This window comes from Hyaena hyaena, unplaced genomic scaffold, assembly GCF_003009895.1.
Source record: "Hyaena hyaena isolate Hyena2069 unplaced genomic scaffold, ASM300989v1 scaffold_302, whole genome shotgun sequence".
Taxonomy (NCBI): domain Eukaryota; kingdom Metazoa; phylum Chordata; class Mammalia; order Carnivora; family Hyaenidae; genus Hyaena; species Hyaena hyaena.
Genome location: NW_024080936.1, coordinates 645,979 through 671,959, shown reverse-complemented (window position 1 = coordinate 671,959; position 25,981 = coordinate 645,979). Strand labels below are relative to the sequence as shown.

Genomic DNA, 25,981 nt, shown 5'->3' with positions numbered 1-25,981 from the left:
GGTGGCAGCGCGTGTTAGCTGAGTAAACATAAGGAAAATGATGCTATTGTTGTCCTGTCTGCCCAGCTCCAACGTGGGTGCAGGCAGGACCCCGGAGACGACCCGACCCTGGCCCGGCCCTCAGGGAGATGCCAGCTGAGAAGTCCCCTGGCAAAGCAAGGGCAGCCAGCAGAGGGGTGTTTCTGCACCGGGCACGGCCCGGACAAAGGCCCGGAGGCCTGAGGCATGACCGTCAGGGCTGGGGAGCGCTGGAATGCAAGGCCAGGGTGAGGCCACAGAGGGGTGAGAGTTCACCCCAGGCTGGGGCCAGGCCAGGCCAGAGGCCCTGAACACAAGTCCCGGGTCCTGGGGAATCACTGATTTCCGCTAGAGAGCTTCTGGAGGCCGGGCAGGTGGGAGGGGGCTCTGTTAGCCTCGAGGGAAGGAGAGGCCTGGGTCAGGGGGCCCACCCGGGCAGTGCCCCCTGCTTGGCGCAACACTTGGAACAGCCTTCCGGTTTGGGGCTGGGGAAGCCGAGGCCCAGCGTGTGGTTCCGGTTAGTTCCAGGGGTTGGGCCCCAGCCCACTTCCCAGAGCCAGGAAGCCGGCCCCGCCCAGGGCACACTGGAGCCAGGCAGCCCTGTGCCCACACCCTGCGGCACTTCCGGCCTCGGGTACTGGGAAGTGGCTGGCCCCGCCCTCCCCCGCTGGGGCAACTTCCTGCCCACCCTCACCTCGGGGCAGGGCGGAGCGGGAGCTGTTCTGGGATACGCCCCCCACCCAGCTTCCAGCTCCCACTCCCTGGTGGGAGCACCCCACGCCCTGCCAGGGCTCCGGACCCCCCCCCCCCGAGCCCCTTCTCAGATAAAGACCACCCACCAGACGTGGGAGGCCCCTCTGTGATGGCCAAGACCGCTCCCCTGACCCCTGAAAACGGGCCGTACGCTCACTCAGGTTTCATTTTGTTTATTACTTGAAATCACGGTGTATGGTTTTCTTCCCAATTTTGTCTTCATACAGGAAACTCACGCAAGGTGCCGGGAACCCCTCCCACAGCCCGACCCCCCGAGGGTGGGTAATGCTTTCTTGGGGGAACCCTGGTGAGGGCGGAGGGGGGCGGGCTGGTTCCTGCCTGGGACCTCCACCCTCAGACCCGCGGAGGCACACGTGTTATTTAAAAATCGTTAAAAAAAAAAAAAAACAACAACAAAAAACAGAACACATTTAAATAGGTATCCAAGACAGTTCTTGAAAAACAAACCCACTCCTTTTTTCTTTTTTTTTTTTTTTTTTTTGGAAAATGAAAACAAACGAAAAACAAATCCTTGACCCCTACCCTCTGACCCCTCCCCCCACCCCCCCACAAAAAAGTTTACAGAGCTACAGTTAACACATGATGTTCACATCTGAAACCATTAAACACATAATGGGGGGTTCACCTAAGATAGGAGGGAGGGAGGGAGGGGGTGGGGACGTCTGGAGGACAGAGGTGGGGAAGGACACGACTGGGGTGGGGGCGGGGCCCGATCACCTCCATTATCAGTAAAAATAAGTGAATGAACAAAGACTCCACCCCCATTGAAATGGCCCCAGTAGGGGGTTCGCCCCTCTGCCCCAGGGGGAATCTGGGGATAAGAGTGGGGAGGGTCCAATTTAGACCAGCAGCGAACCCCCCCCAGGGGGTTAATGCTACACAGCGTCACCCCTACTGGGGGCTTCACAGCTCAGCACCCCCTCCCCTCCTGGCTGCCAGAGGGCCTCCAGACACAGCCCGCAGGCCCAGATCCCTCAGGTTGGGCCAGGAAGGAGGGCTGGGGGTATTTCCCGTCCCCCCAACCATTTCTCTCCCGAGTGTTCAAGAGACTCCCAACCGCTATTGGCTCAGAAAATTAATAGTCTATAAATACCCCAAGCTCAGAACGAAAAGGGGGCGGGACAGGAGGAAATGGCACAGTGCGCGGACTCAAGGCTGGCGTCTGGTCTGTTCCCCTCCCTCTCTCCTTTCCTGCTCGGAAAGGGCCCCGCACCGCACCTGAACCCCAAGGCGGGCTGGCTGCAGCCTGCCGAAGCGCCTTATTTTTTTTTTTTTTTCCTGGAAAAAGAGACCAAGAGAAAAAAAGCACAGATGTGGAGAAGCGCCCGCGGCGCAGGGCCCTCCGGTCGCTGTGCGCGGCAGGCCTTCCCTCCGGGCGTCTGTAAAGTGCATCATGAGGCATCTACATTTTTGACTTAAACCTGAAGGGGCGGGGGCGGCTTCCTCGTCCCCACTCTCAACCATCTGGAGTGACTGCTACATATCTGGAGCTTGGGAAGTGGGCGGGAAGGACCCAGCTCGGGAGGCTGGAGCCGCCACGGCAGGAAGAGGCGGGGAAGTGCGAGCTGGACCGCGGCGGCAGGAGGCGGCAGGAACCAAGTCCGTGGAGAGTTCGGAAAACCATGGTTAAGAATGGAAATTAAAAAAAAAAAAAGAAAAAAAAACCAAAAAACAAAGAATCAGAAGGAAGCTGGACGGGGAGGGAGGCGCCTCCCGCGCAGGCCTCGCTGGGGCTGGGACTCGGCCCAGGGTGGTCGGGCGAGGGACGCGTTCCTAGGCCACCACGAACTCTGACTTAATGTCAGGGTTGACTTCCGGCTTCCAAACGGAGTCCTCGAAGTCGAGGCCCAAGCCGGAGGCCTCGCTGGGGCTGCCGCCGCCACCACCCGCGCTCGTGTCGCTGCGGCCGGCCTTGCGGCTGGGCGGCCAGTGGTAGGGGCCGCGGGCGTCGCGCCGGGCCTTCCTGCGCAGCCGTTTCTGCTGGAGCAGCAGCTGCAGGCGCTCCACCTTGCAGCGGGTGGCCCGGTTCTCCGTCTGCCGCAGCCGGTCCCCTGAAAGGAGGCAGGGACTGTGACTCCCAGCGGCCCCGGGAGAACCCAGACACCCCCACCCCCTCACTGGAGAGCAGCCCAGACTTCTCTGACAAGGCACCGGAGAAGACAAGTCAGGGGTGTCTCTGTGACTCTGGCGCACCCCGGGGCACCCCGAGTGGACTCCAGACTCGAGGCGTCTGCTGCCTCAGTGACCCGCAAGCTTGGTGCTGGCTAGGCCAGGGCCAAGGCAGACACGGCGTGGCGCTAGCGCACAAGTTAGTGGAGCCCCAGCCCTGAGGCTGGTGCCTTGGTTTCCACTTTGTGACCGGGGCGCTGGGGGCCCGCTAGGCAGAGAGCTGTGTGGCTGTTCCACGGGTCTCAGAATTTGCTGGGGATAAGTGGGTCTCTGGGGGACACAGGCGACCCCCGGAGGAGCCTCGGCCCCCTCTCTCCATCAGACTTGGCCATTCAGAGGCTCCACCTGCCATCTGGCCGAGGTGCGGGGGGAGCAGGGAGGAAGTACCCCCCCAGGAGAAGACAAGGACACTTTGTGCCCCCAGCACACATGCTCCCTTCTCTCCAGCCTCGTGCAGAGCAGGGTGAGCAGCAGCTGGCGCCCCCCCCCCCAGCTCCCTGGCGGGTCAGCTGCTCTGAGCAGCCCACAGGGGGGCCTTGAACAGCCCAAGGACGGGTGGGCGTGCAGGACACTTACCCAGGGGCTTGCACATGCGGGCCTGGCTCAGGGAGGCCGGGGCTGTAGCCGCCAGCTTCTCACAGGAGGTAGTTTTGGGGGCGAGGTCCGGGGCGGGCGAGGCGGGCGTGCATTGCGCGTGGCAGCGCAGCTGGGTCAGCGATGGGGGCATGCCCTGGTAGTGCCGCGTGGCACTCAGAAGGTCGTTGAGGATCTGCAGGATGGTGCCGATGTCCCGCCGCGGCCGCCCGCTGCTGTCTTGGCAGTTGGGGTGCAGCGTGCCTGCAGGAGGCAGGGGGCCCCTCATTTGTACACAATGGGACCCCAGGGTGGGAGCCAGGCATGGGGGGTTGGGGGGGGACCTGCGCCCACATACGCAGACCCGCGGCCTCTTGGGGTGGGGACACATGGGGCACTGGGACACCTACCAGAGAAGGTCCCTGAGAAGACCCCCGGGGCGTGGTTCACGAAGCTCTCAATGACAGCGCCGGGTTTGCGGGAGCGGGAGGCGGGGCTCCCCCCGGGGGTGGAGGCCGGGCTGCCAGCCCTGGCTGGGGGCGAGCAGTCCATCTGCTAGAGGGGGGAAGCAGGCAATGTTAGGCTGCAGGGTGCGACGACGGCCCCTGGGGGCCAGAGTCAGGCTCACCCACCAGCCCGGGGTCCGGGGATGGCCTTTCGTACAGAAGACGCCCCTGGGATTTAGCCCCTGCCCTCCCGATGTCCAAGACCGGCCGGAGGACGAGGCTTCAGGGCAGGACTACTCACCTCGGGGCAGGTGGCAGAAGCTGAGTGGGATCGGAAAGAGCCGGCTGTGACAGGCGAGGGGGACGCAGGGGCAGGGCTGCTGGGCATCGGGGGGACCCGGGCAGTGCTGGACACGGGCCGGCAGGGAGAGGACACGGGGGCGGTCGTGCTGGGGTCCCCCCGGGCGGCGGCGGCGGCGGCGGCGGCGGCGGCCAGCACGTGGCGGTGCTGCAGCGGGGCATGCTGTGCGGCAAGCTGCAGCTGGACGAACATCATGTGGTCACCCACTCGCAGCGCCAGGGTCAGTGGCGAGCGGCCGGACAAGAAGTCACTGACCTGCAGAGAGCGACCTGTCAGCGCTGGGGCCCCAGCCTGCTGTGCCCCCAGCCCGGCCCCGGCCCCGGCCCACCCCCGCGCTGCGTGACCTGGGGCCTCTCGCCGCCCCTCTCTGGGCTCTGGGGTCCCTGTCGGTGCCACGGATGCTTAAATAAAATGAATCGGTATTTCCGGAAGACGCCTCCGCCAGCCCGGCCTGGCCCGGGCGCCACTGGGGGCTGTGGGGGACAGAGGCGGGTCAGATGCGGGGGCCTGGCCCTCCCTGGCCAGCTTGGTTCTTTCAAGGGGAAACTGAGGCCAGAGGGGGCAAGGCCCAGTCAGCAGTCACTGTCCTCACATAACCCCACCCTCCCAGCCCCCGATCCTCTGCCTGTGAATGTGGGAGGGGGGCCAATCTCAGACCCCCTCCCAGTTAAGCCACCCAGGCAGCAAGTGGGCGGGAATTCCTGGACAAATTCTTCTTCCTAACCTTTGCTTTCTCAAGATAAATATTTATCTGTCCTGGGTGGGGCTGAAGCTGAAGGGGAGGCTTGGCTGCTGCAGGAAGGGGCCCTGATGGTTCTGAGGCCTGGGTCCCCTGAGACCTCAACACAGCCCCAACACAAACCCTCAAAATCTGGCGGGGGGGGGTGCATCTGAGCCCCGGCTGCACTGGGCTCCACCTCTGGAGCCTGGCCAGCGCTGAGCTTTCCCCAGGGGCCAGGATGGGGGGGGTGGAGGTTTCTGAGAAGTGACATAGGCCAGGATGACTCAGAACCACCGCCTCCCAGCTCTCTGCTGGCAGCGGCTGGCGTAACCTTCTCTGCTTGGGGGCCGTGGGGAGGTGGCGAGGGAGGCCGGCTGTGTGCGGCCCCCACCCTGAAGCCTGGTCTGCATGCCCCCCCCAGCCCCAGAGACTCCTCTTGCAGGAAGGGCCTGTGGTGGCTTCCCAAAGCAGCTGGGGAGTCCCCCCCACCCCTCCGCCCTGCAACTTCCTCCCTGGGGAGGGCTAACAGGAGGGCATGACTCCGTGCCAGGCGGGGAAACAGCCCTGGGAGCTCAGTCACTCCGCCCAGTGCCCCCCCCCCCCCCCCCCCCCCCCCCCGCCTCCTGACGCAGGCACCCTGGGGCGGATGTGAACCAAAGACACCCCTGACCTCCCCTCCCCCCAACCGCAGGCCCCCTGTGAGCAGAGAGCTCAGTTCGTGTCTTCGCCAGGAAATGGAGCTCAGCTCCCACCTGGCTCCCAGGACCCCAGCCCTGGCCCAGCCCCACCCCACCCCCCTCCGGAGGGCAGACCACCCAGCGCTCATGCCCCTCTCTTCCTCCTTGCTAGCTAGCTGCTGACGACAGGATGCTACATGTCGGGGAGGGGGCGAGGGCCTTGGGGCAGGAGGAAGGGAAGCGGCTGAGCAGGTTTCCTGCGGCCAGCCCAGCCCACCCCCTAGCTGGGGCGGGCAGCAGGCGGATGGCTGAGGCCTGTGTCACCCTCCTGGGAGGAGGGACCCGCCGCCGGAAAAATGAGGAAAGGAGGAGGCAAAAAAAAAAAAAAAAGGCCGCAACAAAACCGGGAACCCGGGTGTGGGCCAGTCCCTGCCTCCCTCTCCATCTCCTGGCCAGTTACTAAATATTTTCCTAACATCCTGTCTAGGCTGCGGCCCTGGGGCTGGGTGCCCCCCTCCCCCTTTTGGGGCAGAGAACAAAGGCCAGAGGGAGGAGGGGGAAGGTGACTCCCCACCCCTTACAATGGGGTCACAGAAGGCGGAAGGAGTATCACCCAGGCTGGCCCCGCCAGGCAAACCCGCTCCCCCCGCAGAAAATTTTAAAAGGTCGCCCCAGGGAAACTGCAGTGGCTGCTGAGGGGGTGCTCCTCAGTGGCGTGGGCCTGGGGACCCAGGCCCTGGTGTGGGAACGGGGGCCAAGGTCACCCCCGCAGGCAGGCTTGTGAAAGCCCAGCCCCCTCCCCCATGGCAGCCACCGTGGGAGAGAAGGCCCTCAAGGTCAGGTGGTGAGTGCTGGGGGTGGGGGGGGAGGAAGAGGAAGCTGGGTGACCAGGCCACACTGGCAGGAAGGCTGGGTGGCGCGCCCCCTCCCTCCCTGTGGGTCTCCAGGAAGCACAAACACGCCCAGGCCCTCACCCAGGGCTGGGACGGATCAGTGAGGGTCTTACCTGGGTCTCTGTCAAGCTCTCCAGGGCCTGCATCACAGACTGCTCTGGTCTCGAGGCCTGCGACTGCAAACACAGAAGCTGCTTTGAGCGTGCGCTCTGGTCAGAGGGCCCGGGCACTGGGGCAGGGGAGCCGCTTGCCGGCAGGGTCTACCCTGGCAGGGCGTGTGCTGGGAACCGAGCTCTCAGGGGAGGGGGCTGCCCGCCTGTGCCAGAGCCTCTGGGGCACTGTGCCCCAGCCATTTACCATGAGGCCCGCCTCCACGGTGGGCACCAGCGTCAGCTTGCTGCCATCCCCCACGCCGAACTCCTGCAGCTTCCCCGAACTGAGCCGGCTGGGGGAGGAAGGAAGAGGGTGAGGCCAAGGAGACAAGGCAGGGACGCGGAAACAGAGGCCGGGAAGGGGGGGGAGGGGGCTGTGCTCCTGGGGGACAGAGGGGAGCCCTTCCCACCCCTGTTCCTTCCTGGCCTTCCAGACCCGGGTCCTGAGGTTGGGGTGGGGTACGGGGACTGTCAAACATCTGGCCCTGAGAGACCCCAGGCAAGTGGCTCAAACCTCCTTCCCCAAAGCCCCAACTCTGTACTGGAGCACCCCCTCTGCACCTCAACAAAACAGTTTTTCATCATCCGGGCGCCAGTGTGCCCTTGCCGCCCTCTGCCACCCTCCCCTCACCCCAAGGCCGGCCCAGCCAGTAATTCAGCAACCCCGACCCGGGGCTCCTCTTTGTGGGCGCCACAGGGCTTAGCCTTTAGGGTCTTTTGCGGGGCCGGGCTCCCCCTCCTCTCTCCCTCCTTCTCCCTGGCGCAGGCCGCCGCCGCTCAGACAAAGGAGACCCTCCCCCACCCGCCCCTCCCCCACTGGGGCCCCTCCGCTGGGGATGGACAGTGCGTGTCCCTGGAGGCCCGCGGGGGGAGTGCTCCCCGGTCTGGAGGCGATTTAAATACCAGGGGGGAGGGGGACGCTGCGGGAATGCTCGGTGGTTAGAACAAAGGGGGGTAGAGAGACGCAAGTGGGGGAAGAAAACAGCCAGACATAGAGGGGGACACCGAGCAGATGCGGAAGCCAGCGGGAACGCAGGCAGAGAGGGAGGTGGCCGCGCCCCCCACCCCCGCAGCCGGGACCCCCACGCTGACCCGGGACTGCTGCCTTCCCGTGAGGGGAGGGGGACCGCCCTCGCAGCCGCCTTTGTGCAGCGACCCCAGGCGGGGGAGGGGGCCGAGGCAGGCAAGGCCGAGCAGAGGGCGCCCGAGAGCGCGCGGCGCGCCCCCGCCCCCCGTCTGGCCGCCCCCTTCCTTCCCCGTGCGGCGCGCTCTTTGTTCCCGCCCGGGGGCCGGGGCCCGAGGGGGCGGCGGATCCGGGGGCGGCGCGCGGTACCTACGTGTCTTTGTGGAGCAGTGCCAGGCGCTCCTTGGGCACTTTGAGCCGCTGGGACAGCCGCTTGCGCAGCCCCTCCACCGTTTCGTCCGGGGGCACCGACAGCTCGTAGCGGGTGCCCGTCGTGCTGTGGATGGCCAGACTCATGGGAGCCGCCTCGGTCGCCGGGCCCAGCTCGCAGGCGCCGCCGGGGGCCCCGCGCCGGCAGCTCCGGGCGCCGCCGGGCTGCGGCTCCATCCCCGGCCCGCGCTGGAGGGATGGGGTCCGCGGGGCGCCGCCAATCCTCGCCGCGCCTCCGGGCACTGCTGGGGGGGGGGGCTCCCCGAACCGGGGTCCTCGGGATTCCTAAGGGCAGCGCGCGTCCTCTTCAAGAAAGTGCCAGGAGCGGAAGGTGAAATCAGGAATCAAAAATCCGAGTGGCGCTCCGGAGTCGCGTTGACTCGTCGGGGCGCCTTCCGGGGGTGGGGACTGCACTCGCGGCTCCTTCCAAGGACGGTGGGCGCGGGGAAGGGTCCGGGGGTGGGGGGCGCCGCTCGGGCTTCCGCGCTCTGTGCCGTCCGCCGCTCGGGCCGCGCTTCCCCGCGCGTCCCCTCCCTTAGCAACAGCCGCCGCCGCCGCCGCCGCCGCTTGGAAGATCTGGGGGTGAAAGTAACAAGAAAAAAAAGTTATAATGTATCAACGTTCCAAGGGGCGGGGCTGCCGCCCCCTCCCATTCACTACTTACTCCGCCGGCCCCGCGCCGGCCAATCGTCGCGCGTCGAACGCCCAGTCGGCCGCACGGGCGGGCCAATCGGAACCGCCGCGGCGCTGCCCCACGTGGCCGCGCGGGCCCTCCCCTCGCTCCGCCCCCGGCCCGGCGGCCAAGGGGATCGCGGCGGGGGCGGGGCTGGCGCCGCTCCGGCCCGCCCCCGCGCCCCACCCGCCCGCGCCGGGGGCCATTCATACGGCCCGCAACAAAGGGCAGGCGGCCGAAGGGAGACGGGGGAGGAGGGCGGACCGCAGGGTCCCGGCCCGGAGCTGCGCGGCGTGGGGGCGGGCACCGTCCCAGCGCCGGGAGGGGCAGGAAAACGGGGGACCCCCCCCACCGCGTCTGTCCGGGAAGCAGCCTCGAGCGGAAGCGGGAGGCGATCGCCACGCTTCGTGGCCGGGCGGCTCTTGAGAGGTTCGGACGGCTGGCGTCCCCCACCCGTGGGGCGTGAGGTCCCGGCGAGGAGTAGGGCTACGGGCGGGACCTGCACCCCGCTGACGCGGGCCAGTGCCGGGAGGGCCCCTCCCGCTCCGATACCACCTCGCGTCCCACCCCTGTCCCGCGGGCCGGGCCCGCTTCCCGAGTCGCGCCCGCCCGAGCTGTGACGTGACGCGGCGTCCCCGGCTGCGCCCGCGCGCGCCGCTTGGGGCTGCGGTGAGTCAGCAGCGCCGGCGCGCCCCCTGCCGGCCCCGCCCGGGGGGCGCTGCCGGGAGTCCTGGGAGGGGGCGCCGAAGCTGCCCCGCGGCCGTGAAAAGGTCGACGGCCCTGCCCGCGAGCGGGGACCTCCGCTAGGGGTCTGAAGCCTCTAAGGCAGGAGGCTGAGGCCGCACAACTGGAGAGAGTAAGGCCGAACAGCAACTTGCTCAAGGTCACTCGCGGGGTGGGAAGAGTGCCCGGGAGGCGGGGCGGGGGCTGAGGTCCTGCCTGGGCGGTGCTGCTTGCGCCGAGCCCCTCCCATCCCACGACCCGAGGGCCTTGCCAGGGCTAGAGACACCCCGAAGCCTGCCTGCCCACAAAACAAAGAAAAGTGGGGCACCTTTAAGGGCCTGGAGTGGGGACCCTCCTGCTCGTCCCGCGAGGTCCCACCCCGCACTCACCAGGAGCCTCCAGTCCGAGGTCGCAACCGTCCTGAGCGTACCCACGTCCGGGACCAGTGCGCGGTGGCGGGGCAGATCTGGGGCCGAGCGGGCGGCCCCCAAGCCTTTATCCGCACCGCCTTCCCCGGGGTGGAGTTTGGGCGGGCAGGGGGCGGAGGGCCGGGCGGCCGGTGACGCAGACGGGCCCCCGCCCCTGCCTGCAGGCCACGGCCCTAGGGCGCCTTGGGGCCTGGGCTACCCACCCCTTAAGCCTCGCTGCGTATGTGGGCGGGGGGGGGGGGCTCTCCATGAATGCTGCTCAACCCGGGGTCAGAGTCGGCTGAGCCGACTTGGTGTCCCCAGGACGAGGTTTCGGGGTGCATGAACTGGCTGCCGCCCCGCCCCCTTTCCTGCCGCCCCAGGCCGGGTGCTTCCGCCTGGGGGCGCCCGAGTAGGGGAACGTCAGCGGAGGGGGGCCTGAGTCAGTGGCCACGATCCAGGAAAACAGGCTGGAGTCACCTGCCTGTTGTGGGGGTGCCCCAGCCAGCTGCCCAACTGCCTGGCCTCCTGCATCTCTTAACGGTGACCTCAGACGGCATTTATGGAGCGATTAACCTGTGCCAGGCCTGCCTACCGCGGCCAGTCACCACCCGCCGTGCGGTGACCTTTCTGAGCCTGCTTCTGTGGCTCGGCTGTAGAGGGACAGAATCCAGCGCAGTCTCTCTGGAGTCCCGAGGGTGTTGGGGCCGAGCAGGACCGCCCTACCCAGTTCACAGACCAGTTACCTGACATCGTACGGTAGCAGGCGAGAATGTGGGCGTCCCGTTTCCGCCAGCAGGCCGCTCTGGGCCCGGAGCGCTTGGAGACGGCCCGGACTGGTGTGGGGCCTTCTCAGCCCTGCTCTCTCTGCCCGGAGGAGGGGGACCTCAGGACCTCCTGCCCTACCCCTTGGCCATTTATCTGCGTTCTCACTTTATCTGGCCTGACCACCGCCACCCCACCCTGTGTCCCTTTCCAGGCCCCCATCCTGCTCCCACCCAAAGCTCCTGCAGCCCGTGGCCCCCCACCCTGTCACACCCACACAGGACGCTGCCCGCCCCTTACGGTCAGGGCTGGGCTGCAGGGAGAGGCTCAGCCAGCTCTTGGAAGGGGGTCGCTGAGGGGTGGGGTTGAGGTATGTGCTCCAGTGGGGGGGACTCGGACTTGAGGCTGTGCTGGAGATGGGAGATGCGGTTGTGGGGCACCCCACCAGGCAGGGGTGGCCCCGGGAGTAGCGGGCTTGAAGCTGGGGCATCTGGATGCTGGAGGAGCTCCGGGCAGAGCAGGAGGTGGGTCAGGGCTCTGCGGCTCAGGAGGACACGGCTGTGATCTTGGCGGACAGAGACCTAGTCCATCAGGTTGCTGGAGAAGTGGGTGGTCCTCCTGGAATTGGGGCCCGGAGGGCCACGCGCTGTGGGGCTGGGGTGCTCTCTCAGGAAGGGACCAAGGCCTCAGCCTGACGCTACAGGTCTCACCTAATAAGCACACTAAGCCCATCCGCTTCCTACTTCCTGTCCTGTTCAGAGCATCCTCCTGCCCAGACAGAGGACTCCTGGGTGTGAGCAAACACCAAGTCCGAGGGGACGCCCTTCCCGTCAGAGGAACAGACCCTTACAGGACGCTGACCCCTGGCTCTGCTCCCCCACAGAAGGCCCTGGGCGACACAGGCTGTTGCGGCAGGCCCACATCAGGCATAAATAAGCATCCCAAAGGCTCCAAGGCCCACACCTTCCCCAGAGGCCTGAGCCTTGCTGAGTGAGGGGCCTCACCTACATCCAGAGCTGCCCACCCCCTCCCCACCGCACCCCACCCTGCAGTCTGAGATCTCTTAGGGCACAGAGGTCTGGCTAGGGAGCCCCCCCGCCCCGGTGTGGGTGGTGCTGATCCGCACCCTCTCACCACCTCTCAGAGCCCTCACTATGTCCTCAGCCTTACGTGTAGCTCCCAGGGCTTGGCCAGGAACTTTGGGGCCTCGACTCGACTCTAGAATGGGGGGCTGGGGGAAGTTGGGCCTGCACCTGTGACCCCGTGGCTGTCAGTGTGTTCTCTGGGCTGGGGGTCCCTGGAGTGGCGGGCAGCTGCTTGGGCCTACCAGCCTGAGGAGGGGGACCCAGGCAGGGGCCCCTATAGCTGCAAGCTCGTCTGGAGGCCCCCACACGCAGGGTCCGCCACACGGAGCCTCCAATGCAGCCACGGGACAGTCACTCGCACGGGACCGTGACACACGAGCACGCAGTCCGTCTGTGCTGACAACACGCCTGGGGGTGGCTTCCCTGTCATCTCCGGGCTGCCAGTGACACATGGGGAGGCCCGCACGCTCCTGCAACTCACACCCCTGGAATCCTCTGCCACCCTGTGCCCGCCTCGGGGCTGAGGAAGGAGAACAGGAGACCCCCGTCCCAAAGCCGCCTGCTACACCTGCAGCCAGCGTCTGAGCCGCCCCCACAGCTGCAAAAGGGAAGAAATGGAGCAGCTGCCCCCGCCCGGCCGCCCCGCCCCATCTGGGGCCAGCCCAGGGGCCTGGATGCCACAGAGGTGCCAACACCTCCAGGGAGGAGGCCTGGGCCACCCACAGGCCGGGTGAGCCGAGGGCCGGGCCTCTGTGGGAGCAGGCGGGGCACGCCTCTTCCCAGCGTGGCCGGGGCGGGTCCAGAGCCCACGGGGCAGCCGGCACAGCCTGAAACCTGGCAGGGCGTCCAGCAGCCCAGGCCCAGCGGGCTACGTTTGCCCACACACACCCTCTCGGGATGACGGCAGACACCCTGCCCGCCACTCACCCGGGTCTCAGGGAGTTCCCACTGCTCAGTTTACTCCCGACCCTTAGCGATCTGGGCCACAGCTTCCACACCGCGGAGGCTGAGGCTGGTGCTGAAAACCTCATCCCACAAACAGCTGCGGGCAAGGCCAGTCAAGGTCTCGAAGACACAGGCCCAGGGAGGAGACAGATCCAGCACACACGAGTCCGGTCCCTGGTTTTTAATGGGGGGGCTCAAGCTGGGGGCAGGCCATCCCACGGAGAGGACTAGGAGCCGAATGAAGTCTCTGTGGCAGCGTCTACCGGGTCAGAGAAGAAGTGGGTGGCACATCAGGTTGGGGGGGCTCCAGTGGTTGGAAGGTGAGAAGCAGGGCAAGGTCTCAGCTCGCCAAACCCCCTTGCTAGGAGATCTGACCAGCGATGTGCTGCCCCCTGGTGGCCTCTTGGCAAGACCAGGCCCTCCAGGCAAGAATCCCCCCAGGTGGCTTGCGGCCCTTCTCTTCCCACCATCCCACCCCAATCAGACTGGACCCGCGGGAGCTGGTTTGGCCTGCCCGGGACAGCCCCGGTCCAGTCCTGGGCCTCGGTTTCCCTGCTGGCAAGGGCCACGCACCGCCTACTCGAGAGCTTTCACCAGGGCCTCGTTGGCCTCGATGCGGATTTGGATCTCGGCCCTGGAGGCCTCGTCTGCTGCCCCTGACAGCTCCGCCTGCGCCTTCTCCAAGTTCATCTTGGCTGCCTGCAGGAAGTGGGTAGCAGGTGAGAGTCAAGCAAGGGCCCTACCTGGTGCTCAGGCTCAGCTCTGGCCTCCTGAGCCCCTGCTTCCCCTGGAACACTCACCCCCACGTCCAGCATGTCCAAGGTCACGGCCTCTTCGGCCAACAACTGCACTGAAGAATCAGCATTCACCGTGACGGAGCCACTACTCACTGCGGGAAAAGGAAGATGTAAGAGCTCCGAGTCCAGGTGCAGGGGACACCATCAGCCCCAGAGCCAAAGAAGTGGCCCCACAGAGTGGCCTGGAGGCAGGCAGATGCCCACGGGGCCCAAGCCCACCCACTGGCAGCTGCCCCCAGGGAACAGCGTCCCCTTCCTGCACCCACCAGCCCATCAGCTGAGCTGGGGTCAGGGATGAACGGGGCGCTGGGTCTGGTCCTGGTTGTACCCTGGAACTGTGCTGCTGGACGCCCTCCTCAGGATCCAGTGTGCCCCCCCCCCCGATCAGTTCTTCCGAGACATAACTGGACTTCCTTCTCCGAAGCCTGGCCCGGACCCTGACCCTGACCCTGACCCACCACGAGCTCCTGGAAGCACAGGCCTGTGCTCCGCTTTCACCAACACTGTGAACAGAGATGGAGACGGCCTGGGCTCGCTGCACGCGTGGCCCCGCCCAGCCCCGGCCGCCGGACTCACCAAAGTACTTGGAGGTGGTGCCATCCTCGGCGTGGACAACCACCAGCCCCGGGCGCAGGACCTGCAGCGTGGGCACGTGGGCCGCCAGGATGCCAAAGGCGCCTGTCTGCGTGGGAACGTCCACTTGCCGCACGTTGGCGCCGTTGAAAAACACCTGCAAAGAACACACAGGAAGTAGCGCAAGCCCGACCTGCCGCCGGGGCCTGGTCTCCCCTGCGGTGAAACGGCCCAGGGCAGGACTGAACACTGACAAGGGACACGGAAGCGCCCCGATGACACCTGCACTTGTCTCGGTCCTCCAGGAACATCTCAGGGCCTGCGTCTCACAGAAAATAAAGTCCAGCCCCCGGAGTCCGTCCCCACAGAAACGCTGCAAGAGCCCGAGTTGTGCATCAAGCCAGGAGGCCACAAGACAACAAGCGTGCGAGGCTCGGGCCTGCGGGACACGCGAACGCGGAGGTCCAGCCCGCGGGCTTTGGATTCCAGGTAGAAGGCTCGGAACTCGTTAAGCTTTATAGGACCGGATTCCTCACCACCTGGAAGGGCGTAGGGCGCGGGTCAGATAGAACGCGGGGCGATGGCCCTGGGGTCGGGGGGGGTGTGTCTCGGAGGGGCCCAGGTGGAATCGGCGTGGGCCCGGGGTCCTGGAGGGGAGTTAGGGGTCTCCGAGGCCCGAAGGCTGGGGAGCCCGGAGTGCCGACCACTTTGGGGGTGCCGACGCGGGTCCGGGGGAGTGGAATGGGGACACAGGCCCGGAACAGGAAGCAGCGACCTGGGGACGGGTGGGTTCGGACTGACAACACGGGGGAGGGGCGCAGGAGCGGAACAGATGAGCGTCCACAACCGGACGGTTGGGAGTCTCCGACTGCGGACCACAGCGGGTCGCGCCTGGAGGTGGCGACCAAGGAGGGGCCCCGACCTGACCGGCGTCCGAACCTGCGTGGGTGAGGCGAAGGTGAAGGACATCTGGCCGGGGCCCGCGGCCGGGGCCGGCGCAGCGGCGGCCTCGGCGTAGGCGCGGGCCTGGCGGACGAGGCAGCGCAGGCCGGGACGGCGCAGGAACGCGACGGGCAGCATGGCGACGGCTGCGAGCGGACTCCGGCCAGCAGCGCGCAGCCGGGAGGACGAGGAGGACGACGCGCGGAGACGTCTGGGAAGAGGAGTCCGGGCGAAGGCGCACGCGCGAACTACGACCCCCAGCATGCCGCGGGCGACTTTAACAAAGACGCACTGCGCTCCGCGCACGGCATGCTGGGGGTTGTAGTTACTTTCCCGTCTTAGTAGCCGGCCAGTCGCAAGATGTTGAGGGGGGTGGGGGGAGGGTGTCAATGGGGAGGACCGGAAGCCTTCACAGAACGGGTGTCACTTGTATTTAAGATTTAGGGGGCGCTCGTTGATGGCCCTTGAGAGCCACCAAGGGAAATACCAAGATTCCAGCTCTGGTTTGGGGTGATGGGGACGTTTAACACTCAGTGTAACGAATACGCAAATCATACAGCATGTTACAAGTAAACAGCTGAAAAAGAAAAACAGGGGTGCCTGGCTGGTTGGGTCTGAATAGCTTGCAACGCTTGATCTCAGGGTTGTGAGTTTGTACCCCATGTTGGGTGCAGGGATTACTTAAAAATAGACCCCTAAAAAAGGAATAAGACAAGCCGAGTTGGGGGAGCCGGGATGGGGGGCCGACTGCGACTGTCAGAGATGCAGACGTGGAGGGACCCGCCTCCCAGGCAGGGGGTCCAGCGCAGGTAAGCGCCAGCCCCGCGGGCCGGGCGCGAATACAACCCCCGAGGACGCCAGCAGAGGGCGCGCCGCGACCGGGGGTGCGCTCGCCCCAGCTCCGCCCGGCCGCCGCCCCCGCGCGCCGGTGACGCACGGACGCGTGCGCGGGCGGCCCGGGGCTCCGCTGACGTTACCGCGACTCGCGCAGCCTCGCTCACGGCGCTGACGTCACCACTCCGCCCCCGCGCACACGCAGGTGGCGCCCCAGGCCAGGCCCCCGGACCCACATCTTGGTCTGAGGGAAAACACGGAGTGTGGGTTGGACGGGGCTGGGGCCCTTGGATGCGGGGCGCAGGGGTGCAGGCTGCAGAGGGGGTGGTGTCGCACCTGGGCAGGTGCGTTGCGACAAAGTGTTGTTCCCCAACCCCAGGGGCTGCCTGTGCAGCATCCCTGCCTTTCAGCGTCTTGGCCGCCTGTGGCCGACAAAGGAGGGAGGGCCCAGGCCTAGTGGCCAAGCCCCCCGCCGCCTCCGAGCCAGCTGTGAGGGGACATCCTGGCCCTGGGGGAGGGGGGTGTGCTGAGGGAAGCCCTACTCTCGTTCCTCGGGGTGCGTCCTGTGCTCAGCCCCAGCCTTTCCCAGAGCTCAGGGCCCCACCTGGGGGCAAACCTAACTGCCTGATCGTTTGGCTCCTCGAACCCATCTGTTGCACAATTTTTGTCCAGTTTTGACTCCAGGGTGGACTGTGGGTAAAGGCCCCAGCTGTTACTCAAGTCCCAAACCCAGGGTTACCCTGGAGATCTCCCGTGGGCCCATCGGCAAGGCCTGCCCACTCAGTTGGGCCACTGTGGCCACCATCACCGGTGTGGATGGCCCCGGCCTCCTCCCCTGTCCTGGCTGCAAGAGCCTTCACCCACAGCCAGAGGTACCGTGTCATTCTCCCGCTGGGAACCACAAGACGGCTGTCCTTGTTCCTTCCACCAGAACACGTTGATCTACACACACAGCTTCTTACCTCAGGTCCTTTGCACATCCAGCTCCCACTCACTGAAGCCAGCTCTGCTGAATCTTTATCCACTTACCGAGCACATTCTTGTCTCCAGTGTGCCAGCCCCGTGCCATGCCTGGGGACCCAGCTCCTGACTTGGAACTCACCCCTGTAGTGGGGGAAGGGGTGAGGAGCAACAATACACTGGCATAAATAACAGACGACATGAGGGCCATGGAAAGAAGCAGGGGACTGAAACGTGGGGTGTGAGTTGCTGTGTTACCAGAGGTAGTCATGAGGAGACACATTGGGACTTGGCCATTTGGGAGGCAGTGGAAGGAGGCCTGGGAGTGAACCCTGAAGCTGGGTGGGGAAAGAGCCAGACAGGCCCAGCACCTGCAAGTGCAAAGGCACTGAGGTTGAACTGGCAGTTTCAGTTTTCACTGGAGAAAGGGTGCCATCGCGGGGTGGTGAGCGTAGGGCAGGTGGGCTGGCCGAGGACCCAGGCCAGGCCAGTGCAGGCTGGTGTCCTAAGCATCTGGAAGGACGAGGCACGACCCTCTGAGAAGGGGGAGCAGCTGTGGGATTCACCAGGCATGGAGGTTCTGCCAGAGTCGTTCCGGTGCCCCCGGGCTAGGCGGGCGCTCCGGCAAGAGCAGATTGTACTACTTTGGCCCCACCGCTCGTCCCAGCAAGGCAAAGCGCCCGGTGACGCTGACCATGCCCGCAGCACATCGGGCGTGTGTCCGACGCCGCCTGGACTCCATCCTCACGCCCCCCAGGTTGCGGGAGGCCAAGGAGGGGCACCGATGCACCCGTCCCCTCCCCTACGTTCCCGGCCCCCGGTCCCTCCGGGCGCCGGCGAGGGTCGGGCGGAGCGCCGCAGGGGAGGGGGTGGAGACTCGGTCGCGGGGGGAGAGGACGGCTCGCAGTGGGGAGGGGGCGTCCGGGAGCGCAGGCTCCGCCCCCCACTCCCGCCGGAAGGGAAGGGGAGGCGGTGGCCGGCGCGCCGCGAGCTAGACGCGGCGGCGAGCGCGCTGGGGGCGGCCGGCCCGGGGCCGGGTGGCACCCGGCGGGTCGGAGCGGGCTCGCCGCCAACGCGGTCACGTGCGCGGCCCGTCCTCTTGCGCCTGCCTCCCCCGCGCGCCGCGCTCTCCATTCATAAATTCTCCGCCTGCTCCGCGGCCACCGGGCACCGGAGCCCGCCGGAGACGTCGCGCGGCCGCCCGCCCGCCCCCCACGGGCCGCGCGCCCCGGCGCTGAGGTAGGCGCGGCGGGCCCGGGGAGACGCCGCGGCGGGCGGGGGCAGGCCGGGGCCGCGCGGCCCGGGATCGCCGCCGGCTCCGGGCCCGACCTGGCTCCGGACCACCGGCCCTTCCCGCGAGGCGGCGAGGCCGGAGGGAGGGCGTGGGGGCGGGGGCGGCCTGCAGGGCTCTGCATCCCCGGTTGCGGCCTGGAAAGGGACCCCCCCCCCGCCCACGCCCTTCCCCGGCCTCAGTTTCCCTGCGAGATCCAGCGAGGGTGATGGCGGCTCCGGCGCGGGGATGTGCTCGGAGTCGGGCTCCCTGCCTCTCCTCCAGGGCTCGCCGTGCGCGTCCGCAGGCCGGCCGGGGGCGCGGGGATGGGCGCGGGCTCGGGGAGACCCGGCCGGACCTCAGGGGCGGGCCCGTGGGGAGCGTCCGCCCTCGCTCGCGTCCCCGCCTACCCCCCGCGAGTCCACCTCTCTTCCCCTTCGGCCTCCTGCCATCTTTTCGGGTCTCCGGTCCCGGTCCCTCGCTCCTGCCCCCTCCCCCTGCAGCAGGAACTCGTTTCCCGACCTACTTAGGCGCCCCCTCCCCCCGAGGACGCCGGGGGGCCCGAGCCGCTCTCGGACCGCGGCGCTGGGGACACCTGGCGTTGGCCAGTGCCCGCCCCCCTTCTCCGGGCCGCTTCATCCCGCTGTCGCGTGGGGTTAAACCCGAAAGCGTCGGGGGCGCCAGAGCCGCGACGCAGGCTCCCCGTTTCCTCGGCGGAAGGGCCGAGCGCGCTGCCCGGGAGGGCTGCTGGGCATTCGGCCCCGACCCCGCGCCCTGAGACCCCGGAGTGCCGTCCCGGGTCCTTCCCACCGGGAGGGGCTGGCGTTGGGGAGGCCGTCAGGTGCCGTGTCCAAGCAGTCCCTTCGCCGAGGGCTGCACTCCCCTCCCGGCCTCAGTTTACCCCCAGCGCCAGACGGTCGTGGCCGAGGCGCCGGGCCCGCAGCGGGCTCGGGCGGAGAGGCCGCTGCAGCAGCCATCTTGCCGCCCAGGACCGGCTCGGGCCGCCCGGCAGGAGGCCTCCCTCCCCCGCGCCCCCTCCTCCCTAGTGCTCCCTGGCAACCCCCCCCCCCCCCGGCCTGCTGGCTCGGTCGCCATGGGAACCAGATTCTTCAGGGCTGGGAACACACGCGCCTCCTTTGGCCTTTGCGCTCCCCCAGCACCGGGCGCAGGGACAGCTCTCTCCGGAGTCGGGGCTGGGTGGTCACTGAGCTCACGCCCTCCGGCCCCTCCACGCCCCGGTCCCGCTGCCGTGGACTCGGCGTCCTGCGCTGAGGCAGCCCCCCCCCCCCGCCCCCGAGCGTGCAGCCAGGGCTCCTGGGGTCTCACGGCAGTGAGCTGATGTCCTCAGTTTCCCCTTCCTCCGGAGCGCTTCCCCTTTTCTGGGCAGGCTTCCTGGCCAGCTCGCCCGGCCGGCCCCACCGGCTGGGGAGGTGGCGGAGGGGTACACCTCCCCCGGTTTGAACTGGGGGAAACGGAGGTCCCCGCGTTGATCTAAGCGGGGTGGGGGCGGCCCCGGGGCACCTCTCCGTGAGTCACCGCCCCCTGCGGGCTCTTCCTCCCACTCCCTCTCCCGGGGAGCCGGCAGGGGGAGGAGACAGAGGAGCTGGTCTGAGCAGGCCCTGCCCCCCCGGCCCTCCTCCCAGCTCCAGGATGCAGCCCACGCCCACCATGGCCACCGCCGCCGCCAGTGCGGCCGCCACGCCTGCCCTGACCTCGAGGTGGGACAACAGCACCGGCGGCCCCACCGTGAGTGCGGGGCCGGGGCGGGCGGCGGGCGGCGGCGGGCGGGCGTGCCCAGCGGCCCTGACTCCCGCCGGCCCACAGGCCGAGCCCGACCGCATCCTCAACAACTACGTGCTGCTGGTGGTGGTCCTGTCGCTCTTCGTGGGCGGCTCGCTCGTGGCGCTGTCCGGAGTGCTGCTCCTGTGCCGCCGCTGCTGGGAGGCCCGCCGGCGCTTCAACAGGTGCGACGCGCACCCTGGGGCCTCCGGGAGCGCGCGGCGGGAGGGACGGGCGTGGGCGTGGGCCGGCCGTGGACCTGCGTGGGGACTTAGCGCTTCTAAGTGCTGGGTGAGCACGGGCCATCTGGGTGCCTGTGGGTTCCAGACGCTGCCCGGGGGCAGTACTGTCTGGGTCCTGCGTCCCACCTGGCTGCCCCGTGGTCTCTCCCCAGAGCCATGGAGGAAGCAGAGAAGACCACCACCACCTACCTAGACAGCGGCGCACACCCAGCGCAAGGTGCGACGCCCCGCCAGGCGCTGACCCCTGCCCACCTGCCCGCCCCCTCGGGCCGCCTGACCGGCTGTGTCTGTCTGTCTCCCCCACCAGACTGGGCGCAGCTCGATTCCGACTCATCTCTGTTTCCTTAGAGCCCGCGCGTAGGTGCTCACAGGCGCGTGCTGAGCGAGTGAGTGTGTGAGCGGATGTGTGAGTGCCCACCTCGCCCCTGCCCTGTCCCAGCGCTCAGTCGGGCCCCATCCCTCGACCCAGCCCTCACCCACCCCAGCCGGCCGCCTGCCCAGCACCGGGCGAGGCCCGCCCCGGGCCCACCCTCTCGGCTCTCCTCGCAGACCCTGACTTCAGGGCGGAGGACCCCGAGGGCCAGGACGCCGAGACAGAGCGCTTCCTGTCCACCAGCTCCACCGGCCGCCGCGTGTCCTTCAACGAGGCAGCCCTGTTTGAGCAGAGCCGGAAGTCACAGGACAAGGGGCGCCGGTAAGGAGCCGGGGAGCCGGGCAGCATGAAGGGACCCTGTCCCTGGGGGGCGGGGAGCGGGAGCCTGACGCCCTGTGATTGGGCTCCTGGGGGGGGGGGGAGGACAGGTACTGGCCTCACTTCGCCCCCGGAACCGTCAGGGGCGGTAGCAGGGGTGGGCTTGGGCGTTTGGGCTGTCCAAGGCAGGGCTGAGCACGGGGGCCGGCTGGCGTGGTGACGGGCCGGCATGCCGGGCACAGGTACACCCTGACGGAGGGGGACTTTCACCACCTGAAGAATGCCCGCCTCACGCACCTGCACCTGCCGCCCCTCAAGATCATCACCATCCACGAGTGCGACGTGGGCGAAGCCAGCGCCACCCCCCCTCCACACGCTGCCGCCGCCCCGAAGGCCAGCCTGGCCATATTCCAGGTGAGCGGGTGGGCGGCCGCCATCCTGGGGCTCAGCAGGGGGACCCCACCCTCTGGGCTGGGCCCCGCACCTCAGGACAGGGAGGGGGCGCCTGACCGAGGCGCACAGCGGGCTGTGGGCGCAGCGCTCCCCCTCACACACCCGTGCTCTTTGACCTGTTGCTGCTTCCTCCCCCAGCCCCCGGGGAAGGCCCTCACCGGCCGCTCTGTGGGCCCCAGCTCCGCCCTGCCAGGTGACCCCTACAACTCAGCCGCGGGCCCTGCCGACTTCGAGATCAGCCCCTTGGCGTCCAGCGACTCTGGGGAAGGCGCCTGGGTGAGGGCCCCCGAGCGGCCCCTCCCCTCCCTGCCCCACTCCAGGACCGAGGTCAGCCTATGGCCTCCCTCCTGCCTAGTTCTCCTCGCTCCTGCTGGGTCCCCCCGCATGGGAGAGAGAGGGGCAAGCAGTGCATGGAGCAGGGTGCTCATCAAACCAGGGCTTTGCCCTCAGGAACCCCCCTGTTCGGGGCCGGGGACGACAGAGCTGGCCAGCGCCTGGCCAAACCGCCGAGCTTAGCCTAGGTGCTGCCCACCCGCAGACAGCTGTGCGTTCCTCCTCTGCACCCCGGGTGGGGGGGGGGGGTGCTGCGGCTGCCGCCAGAGTGCAGGGCGGTGGCCCGGGCTGGGGCAGCAAGGAGAAGCCCTCTGTCCCTGACCGCTTCTCTCCCTTCCAGTTGGATGCAGGCGCCCGGAGCACCAAGCCCGTGGGGCCTGTAGCCACGGGGGGGCCTGGGGAGGCGGGTCCAGGCTCCGGGGCAGGACCTGTTCTGCAGTTCTTCACCCGCCTGAGGCGCCATGCCAGCCTGGACGGGGCTAGCCCCTACTTCAAAGTCAAGAAATGGAAGCTGGACCCTAGCCAGCGGGCATCCAGTCTGGACACCAGAGGTGAGCGGCAGCCCTGGATAGAGACCAGGGCCCCCAGGGTACAGCCCCGGGCAGCCTTACAGAGGGAGGTTCCGCACAAGGAGGGGTCACTGCCCCTGAGGGGTCTTGGGCAGCTGCCCCGGGCTGGCCAGCAACACCCATCAGCCACTGCGCACGTCGGCCCAGGCTTACCGCTGGCTGGGCCACGTGCCATGCCCTAGGAGAGCAGGGGTGTGGTCAGCCCGCAGCAGAGACTGTGAGCTTTTCCTATGAGGTACGAGGCAGCGTTTTTGGATTTGTGGTTTGTCTGGTGTGGCAGTATGGAAGCAGCCACAGACTGCGTGTGCAAGTGCAGATATGTGCCAATAAAACTTTATTTACAACGATAGGTTGTGAACCCATTTGGCCTGTGGGCCATAGCATACACCCCCCCCCCCCGAACTAACCCAGCAGCCCTTTGACCCTGCAGGCCTCCAGCCACGTGGAGCCCTGGACACAGGGCTTGCTTATCCTCAGCCCACAGCGGGAGGCCGTGTTGGGGGTGGGGAGGTGGCCACCCTGACCGGTGGGTACCAACAGCCCCCTGCCCGAGGGAGCTGAGCCAGGATAGGACCGGCGGCCCCGGGGAGGTGGTGGGTCACAGGCCAGGAGGGCTAAGGAGAGAGGCCTGGTCTCAGCTAGCGCTGCAGGGGAAGGAGGAGCGAGTTCTGGCCGGGGCGTGCCCAGGTAGGGGAGAGGGCGAGGAGACGGAGCCCACGATCCCTGAGGGTGGAGTCAGGCGTGGGCGCACAAGTGCCCAGAGCCTGTTTGCTGGGTCCCTGTCCCCCCTCCCCCAGGCTTTCCCCCCAGAGCTGCTCCGGGGCCCTCCCTGGGGTGGGGGTGGAGCCGGCCCTTTCTCTCTCCCCTCAGCAGCCGCCAGCGTGTCCCTCGTCCTCCCACAGCGCCTGCCTCCCGGCGGCCGGTGCGGGCCTCTGCCCAGGCCCTGCTTGGTGGCCACCGCGGCACCTCCTGTCCCCGCCGACCCCCCCCCCCCCCCCCCCCCCCCCCCCCCCCCCCCGGCAGCTCTGCGCGGCCCAGGGCCCGGGGGCTGGGAGGGGCGCAGGCAGGCTGACGCGCCGTCCTCTGCACAGGCTCCCCCAAGCGGCACCACTTCCAGCGGCAGCGGGCGGCCAGCGAGAGCTCGGAGCAGGAGGGGGACGCCCCCCGCAGGGACTTCATCCAGTACATCGCCAGCACCGGCGACTCGGTGGCCTTCCCGCCCCCCCGCCCCCTTCTGGCCAGCCCCACCAGCCCATCCCCCGCTCTCGGCAGGTATTTTTCAGTAGATAGAAGTGCTAGGGGTGGAGCTGTGGGCCCCTGCCCCACCCAGTCCCCCCCTCAGCGGCCTGGGGAGGGCTCTCCCCACCCTGCAGACACATCACATTCCTCCAGCTCGGCCGTCCCTCCTGGAGGCTGCCTCCCTGGGGCGACCTCTCCAGCAAGGACCAGAAGAGGGAAAAGGGGAGACTGGGTAAGGGTAGAGGGTCGGGGGGGCCCCAGACGATGCCCACATGGTCCCCAAGACAGGATGCCTGCCCAGCCAGGGCCGCCAGGGGTGTGTGCCTGCTTGGATGTTACCGCTTCCTGGTAAAGTCTGTGGCCCCCAGGGGTCCACTGTGGCCTGATGCCCCTTCCTTCCTGCCTGTGTTCCTGAGGGCTGGACGGTCCCTCCTGAGAAACTGTGGCCCCATCTGCCAGCAGTACTCCCTCCCCTAGCCCCTCGGATGGAGGTAGGGGGGTGGTGAAGCAGCTTGAGCGGTCCCCCCTGGGAGTAGGGGCCGAGCTGGACTCCCACCTGGTCCCGTCCCCAGCCACTTCCTTCTCCCCCGAGGTGTTAGGAAGAAGGGAGCGCCACCCGAGAAATGTTAACTCTGTGGGCGAGGCGCCAGCCGCCGTGCCAGCAGGTGCTGGGGTCAGATACTGGCAAAAATGCCATGATTGAACAGGTCCCAGAAGGGCTGGGGGTTTATCCAGAAATCACATTCTACGGCAGGGACTGCCAGCATTTTCTTAAAATCCGTTATCCGCAGAGCCTGGTGGAGCCTAGGGGGTCCCCTCGCGGGCCCACCCTTCTGGACCCAGAGGCAGGGTGTCTGGGGAGAACACGCAGGGGCGCGCACAGCCTTCCTGACCGCTGCGGCCTGGCTTGCAGGCTAGAGGCAGCGGAGGAGGCGGGCGCCGCGGGCGGAGCGAGCCCCGAGTCTCCCCCCGGGCGCAGCGGTGGCGCGGGGCCTGAGCAGCAGCAGCAGCAGCAGCAGCAGCAGCAGCAGCAGCAGGAATCGGACGGTGAGCGGGACTCGGGGCCGGAGCAGGCCCAGACCACCTACCGGGACATCTGGAGCCTGCGTGCCTCGCTCGAGCTGCATGCGGCTGCCGCTTCGGACCACAGCAGCAGCGGCAACGACCGAGACTCGGTGCGCAGCGGCGACAGCTCGGGCTCAGGCTCCGGGACCACCGTGCCCGCCTTCCCGCCGCCCTCGCCGCCCCCCACCCCCCGGTCCGCGGACGGCGAGGCGGGAGGCCCGCGGAAGCTGCTGCAGATGGACAGCGGCTACGCCAGCATCGAGGGCCGCGGCGCGGGCGAGGAGGGGCTCCTCAGCGCGTCCGAGAAGCGCTCTTCCTTCACCGCCGCCGGTCGCACGGCCACGGTGGGCGGCAGCTTCGAGGGGGCGCCGGCGCCCGCCGACGCCCCCGTGCGGCCCCGCAGCCCGCGCGCCTGGCCCCGCCGCGCCCCGCGCCGCGACTACAGCATCGACGAGAAGACAGACGCGCTCTTCCACGAGTTCCTGCGCCACGACCCGCACTTCGACGACACGCTGCCCTCGGCCGCGCGCCACCGCGCGCGCGCGCACCCGCACCCCCACGCGCGCAAGCAGTGGCAGCAGCGCGGCCGGCAGCACAGCGACCCCGGCGCGCGGGCCGCGCCCCCGGCCCCGCCCGCGGCCTCGCTCGGGCCCGACGCGCGCCCGACGCGCGCCCCTCTGCGCCGAGGCGACAGCGTCGACTGCCCCCCCGAGGGCCGCGCGGGCGACGAGCCGGCCGCGCCCGCCATCCCGGTCATCGAGGAGGAGCCCGGCGGCGGCGCCTGCCCCGGCTCGGGCCTGTGCGTCGGGCCCCCCGGGACGCTGCTGGACAAGCTGGCGGCGGGCCTGGATGAGAGGCTCTTCCCGCCGCGCCTCGCCCGGCCCGTCGCCGCGGCCCCCGCGCTGGCCGCCGCCGCGCCCACGTCTCCCGACCGCAGCCCGGCCTAGGCCCCGCCGCCGACACCCACCTCGTCAGCTTCCCGGGCGCCGCGCGGGGCCCCCGCCCGGGGCGCGACGCTCCGGGGCGAAGGCGCGCGCACGCCCTTCCGTCGGCCGCGAGTGCGCGTGCTCGCGTCCCCGGGACTCCCTGGAGCCGCCTCTGGCGCGCGCGCACGGTCCCCGCTGGGCCCGAGGCGCCAGGCCGGGGGGCCCTGGCTCGGCTGGAAGGGGCGCGGCGCGGGGAGGACGCTCCCTGCCTCCCACCCCAGGCCGCAGCGTCTGGAGCGCCGAGGACCAGGCCGGCGCGCGCGCGGGACCCGCTCCCGGAGGCGCCGGGCGATGCGGCGGCAGCCGTGCCGCGCATGCGCAGGGCGGCCCTGCCGGGGCCAACCGGGCCTCGAGGCGCGCCGCTCGCGCAGAGGCCGCCCCAGGGCGCATGTGCAGCTGCCCCCCCTCCCCCCCCCCCCCCCCCCCCCCCCCCCCCCCCCCCCCCCCCCCGGCTCCGGAGATCGGAGAGATCG

At 68.5% G+C, this 25,981-nt stretch overlaps 3 protein-coding genes across 10 annotated transcripts; 1 reads left to right on the top strand and 2 right to left on the bottom strand.

Moving 5' to 3' along the window:
• Nucleotides 1-928: 928 nt before the first annotated feature.
• Nucleotides 929-10,098, bottom strand: MIDN (midnolin). Of its 4 annotated transcripts, none has more exons than XM_039248112.1 (9): nt 9,963-10,098; nt 8,122-8,753; nt 6,990-7,077; nt 6,746-6,808; nt 4,686-4,814; nt 4,282-4,596; nt 3,945-4,086; nt 3,538-3,798; nt 929-2,843 (listed from the first exon to the last, which is right to left on the bottom strand). In XM_039248112.1, exons 2-9 carry the CDS (start codon nt 8,352-8,354, stop codon nt 2,566-2,568), a joined length of 1,509 nt encoding a protein of 502 aa, XP_039104043.1. In that variant the 5' UTR covers nt 8,355-8,753; nt 9,963-10,098; the 3' UTR covers nt 929-2,565. The 4 variants fall into 4 exon arrangements, with proteins under 4 accessions (XP_039104043.1, XP_039104042.1, XP_039104045.1 ...); XM_039248111.1 differs by having other exon boundaries at nt 3,945-4,089; nt 9,963-10,093; XM_039248114.1 differs by lacking the exon at nt 4,686-4,814 and having other exon boundaries at nt 9,963-10,093.
• Nucleotides 10,099-12,944: 2,846 nt separating this feature from the next.
• On the bottom strand, nt 12,945-15,303 carry ATP5F1D (ATP synthase F1 subunit delta). 2 transcript variants are annotated; one of them, XM_039248147.1, is made up of 5 exons: nt 15,085-15,303; nt 14,149-14,302; nt 13,576-13,664; nt 13,349-13,474; nt 12,945-13,034 (listed from the first exon to the last, which is right to left on the bottom strand). In XM_039248147.1, the coding sequence occupies exons 1-4, from the start codon at nt 15,223-15,225 to the stop codon at nt 13,352-13,354; spliced, it is 507 nt and encodes a 168-aa protein (XP_039104078.1). In that variant the 5' UTR covers nt 15,226-15,303; the 3' UTR covers nt 12,945-13,034; nt 13,349-13,351. The 2 variants fall into 2 exon arrangements, with proteins under 2 accessions (XP_039104078.1, XP_039104077.1); XM_039248146.1 differs by having other exon boundaries at nt 12,945-13,474; nt 15,085-15,302.
• Nucleotides 15,304-18,087: 2,784 nt separating this feature from the next.
• Nucleotides 18,088-25,912, top strand: LOC120242401 (CACN subunit beta associated regulatory protein). 4 transcript variants are annotated; one of them, XM_039248182.1, is made up of 10 exons: nt 18,088-18,120; nt 19,801-19,897; nt 19,976-20,115; nt 20,325-20,389; nt 20,722-20,866; nt 21,182-21,277; nt 21,496-21,643; nt 21,990-22,200; nt 23,310-23,490; nt 24,371-25,912. In XM_039248182.1, the coding sequence occupies exons 2-10, from the start codon at nt 19,802-19,804 to the stop codon at nt 25,467-25,469; spliced, it is 2,181 nt and encodes a 726-aa protein (XP_039104113.1). In that variant the 5' UTR covers nt 18,088-18,120; nt 19,801; the 3' UTR covers nt 25,470-25,912. The 4 variants fall into 4 exon arrangements, with proteins under 4 accessions (XP_039104113.1, XP_039104112.1, XP_039104111.1 ...); XM_039248181.1 differs by having other exon boundaries at nt 21,106-21,277; nt 21,455-21,592; XM_039248180.1 differs by having other exon boundaries at nt 21,106-21,277; nt 21,455-21,643.
• Nucleotides 25,913-25,981: the final 69 nt, after the last annotated feature.

What these genes read in the sequence shown, in the direction of transcription:
- MIDN (XM_039248111.1), bottom strand. Translation starts at nt 8,354, where the DNA reads ATGGAGCCGCAGCCCGGCGGCGCCCGGAGCTGCCGGCGCGGGGCCCCC. An exon ending in CCGTGGAGGCGGGCCTCATG is followed by an intron (nt 6,809 to 6,989) that starts GTAAATGGCTGG and finishes CTGTGTTTGCAG; the next exon opens with TCGCAGGCCTCGAGACCAGA. An exon ending in CTTCTGCCACCTGCCCCGAG is followed by an intron (nt 4,090 to 4,281) that starts GTGAGTAGTCCT and finishes TCCCCCCTCTAG; the next exon opens with CAGATGGACTGCTCGCCCCC.
- ATP5F1D (XM_039248147.1), bottom strand. Translation starts at nt 15,225, where the DNA reads ATGCTGCCCGTCGCGTTCCTGCGCCGTCCCGGCCTGCGCTGCCTCGTC. An exon ending in CCTTCGCCTCACCCACGCAG is followed by an intron (nt 14,303 to 15,084) that starts GTTCGGACGCCG and finishes TGTTCTTTGCAG; the next exon opens with GTGTTTTTCAACGGCGCCAA. An exon ending in TGGACATGCTGGACGTGGGG is followed by an intron (nt 13,475 to 13,575) that starts GTGAGTGTTCCA and finishes CACTTCCTGCAG; the next exon opens with GCAGCCAAGATGAACTTGGA.
- LOC120242401 (XM_039248180.1), top strand. Translation starts at nt 19,802, where the DNA reads ATGCAGCCCACGCCCACCATGGCCACCGCCGCCGCCAGTGCGGCCGCC. An exon ending in GCCCGCCGGCGCTTCAACAG is followed by an intron (nt 20,116 to 20,324) that starts GTGCGACGCGCA and finishes GTCTCTCCCCAG; the next exon opens with AGCCATGGAGGAAGCAGAGA. An exon ending in CCATCCCCCGCTCTCGGCAG is followed by an intron (nt 23,491 to 24,370) that starts GTATTTTTCAGT and finishes CCTGGCTTGCAG; the next exon opens with GCTAGAGGCAGCGGAGGAGG.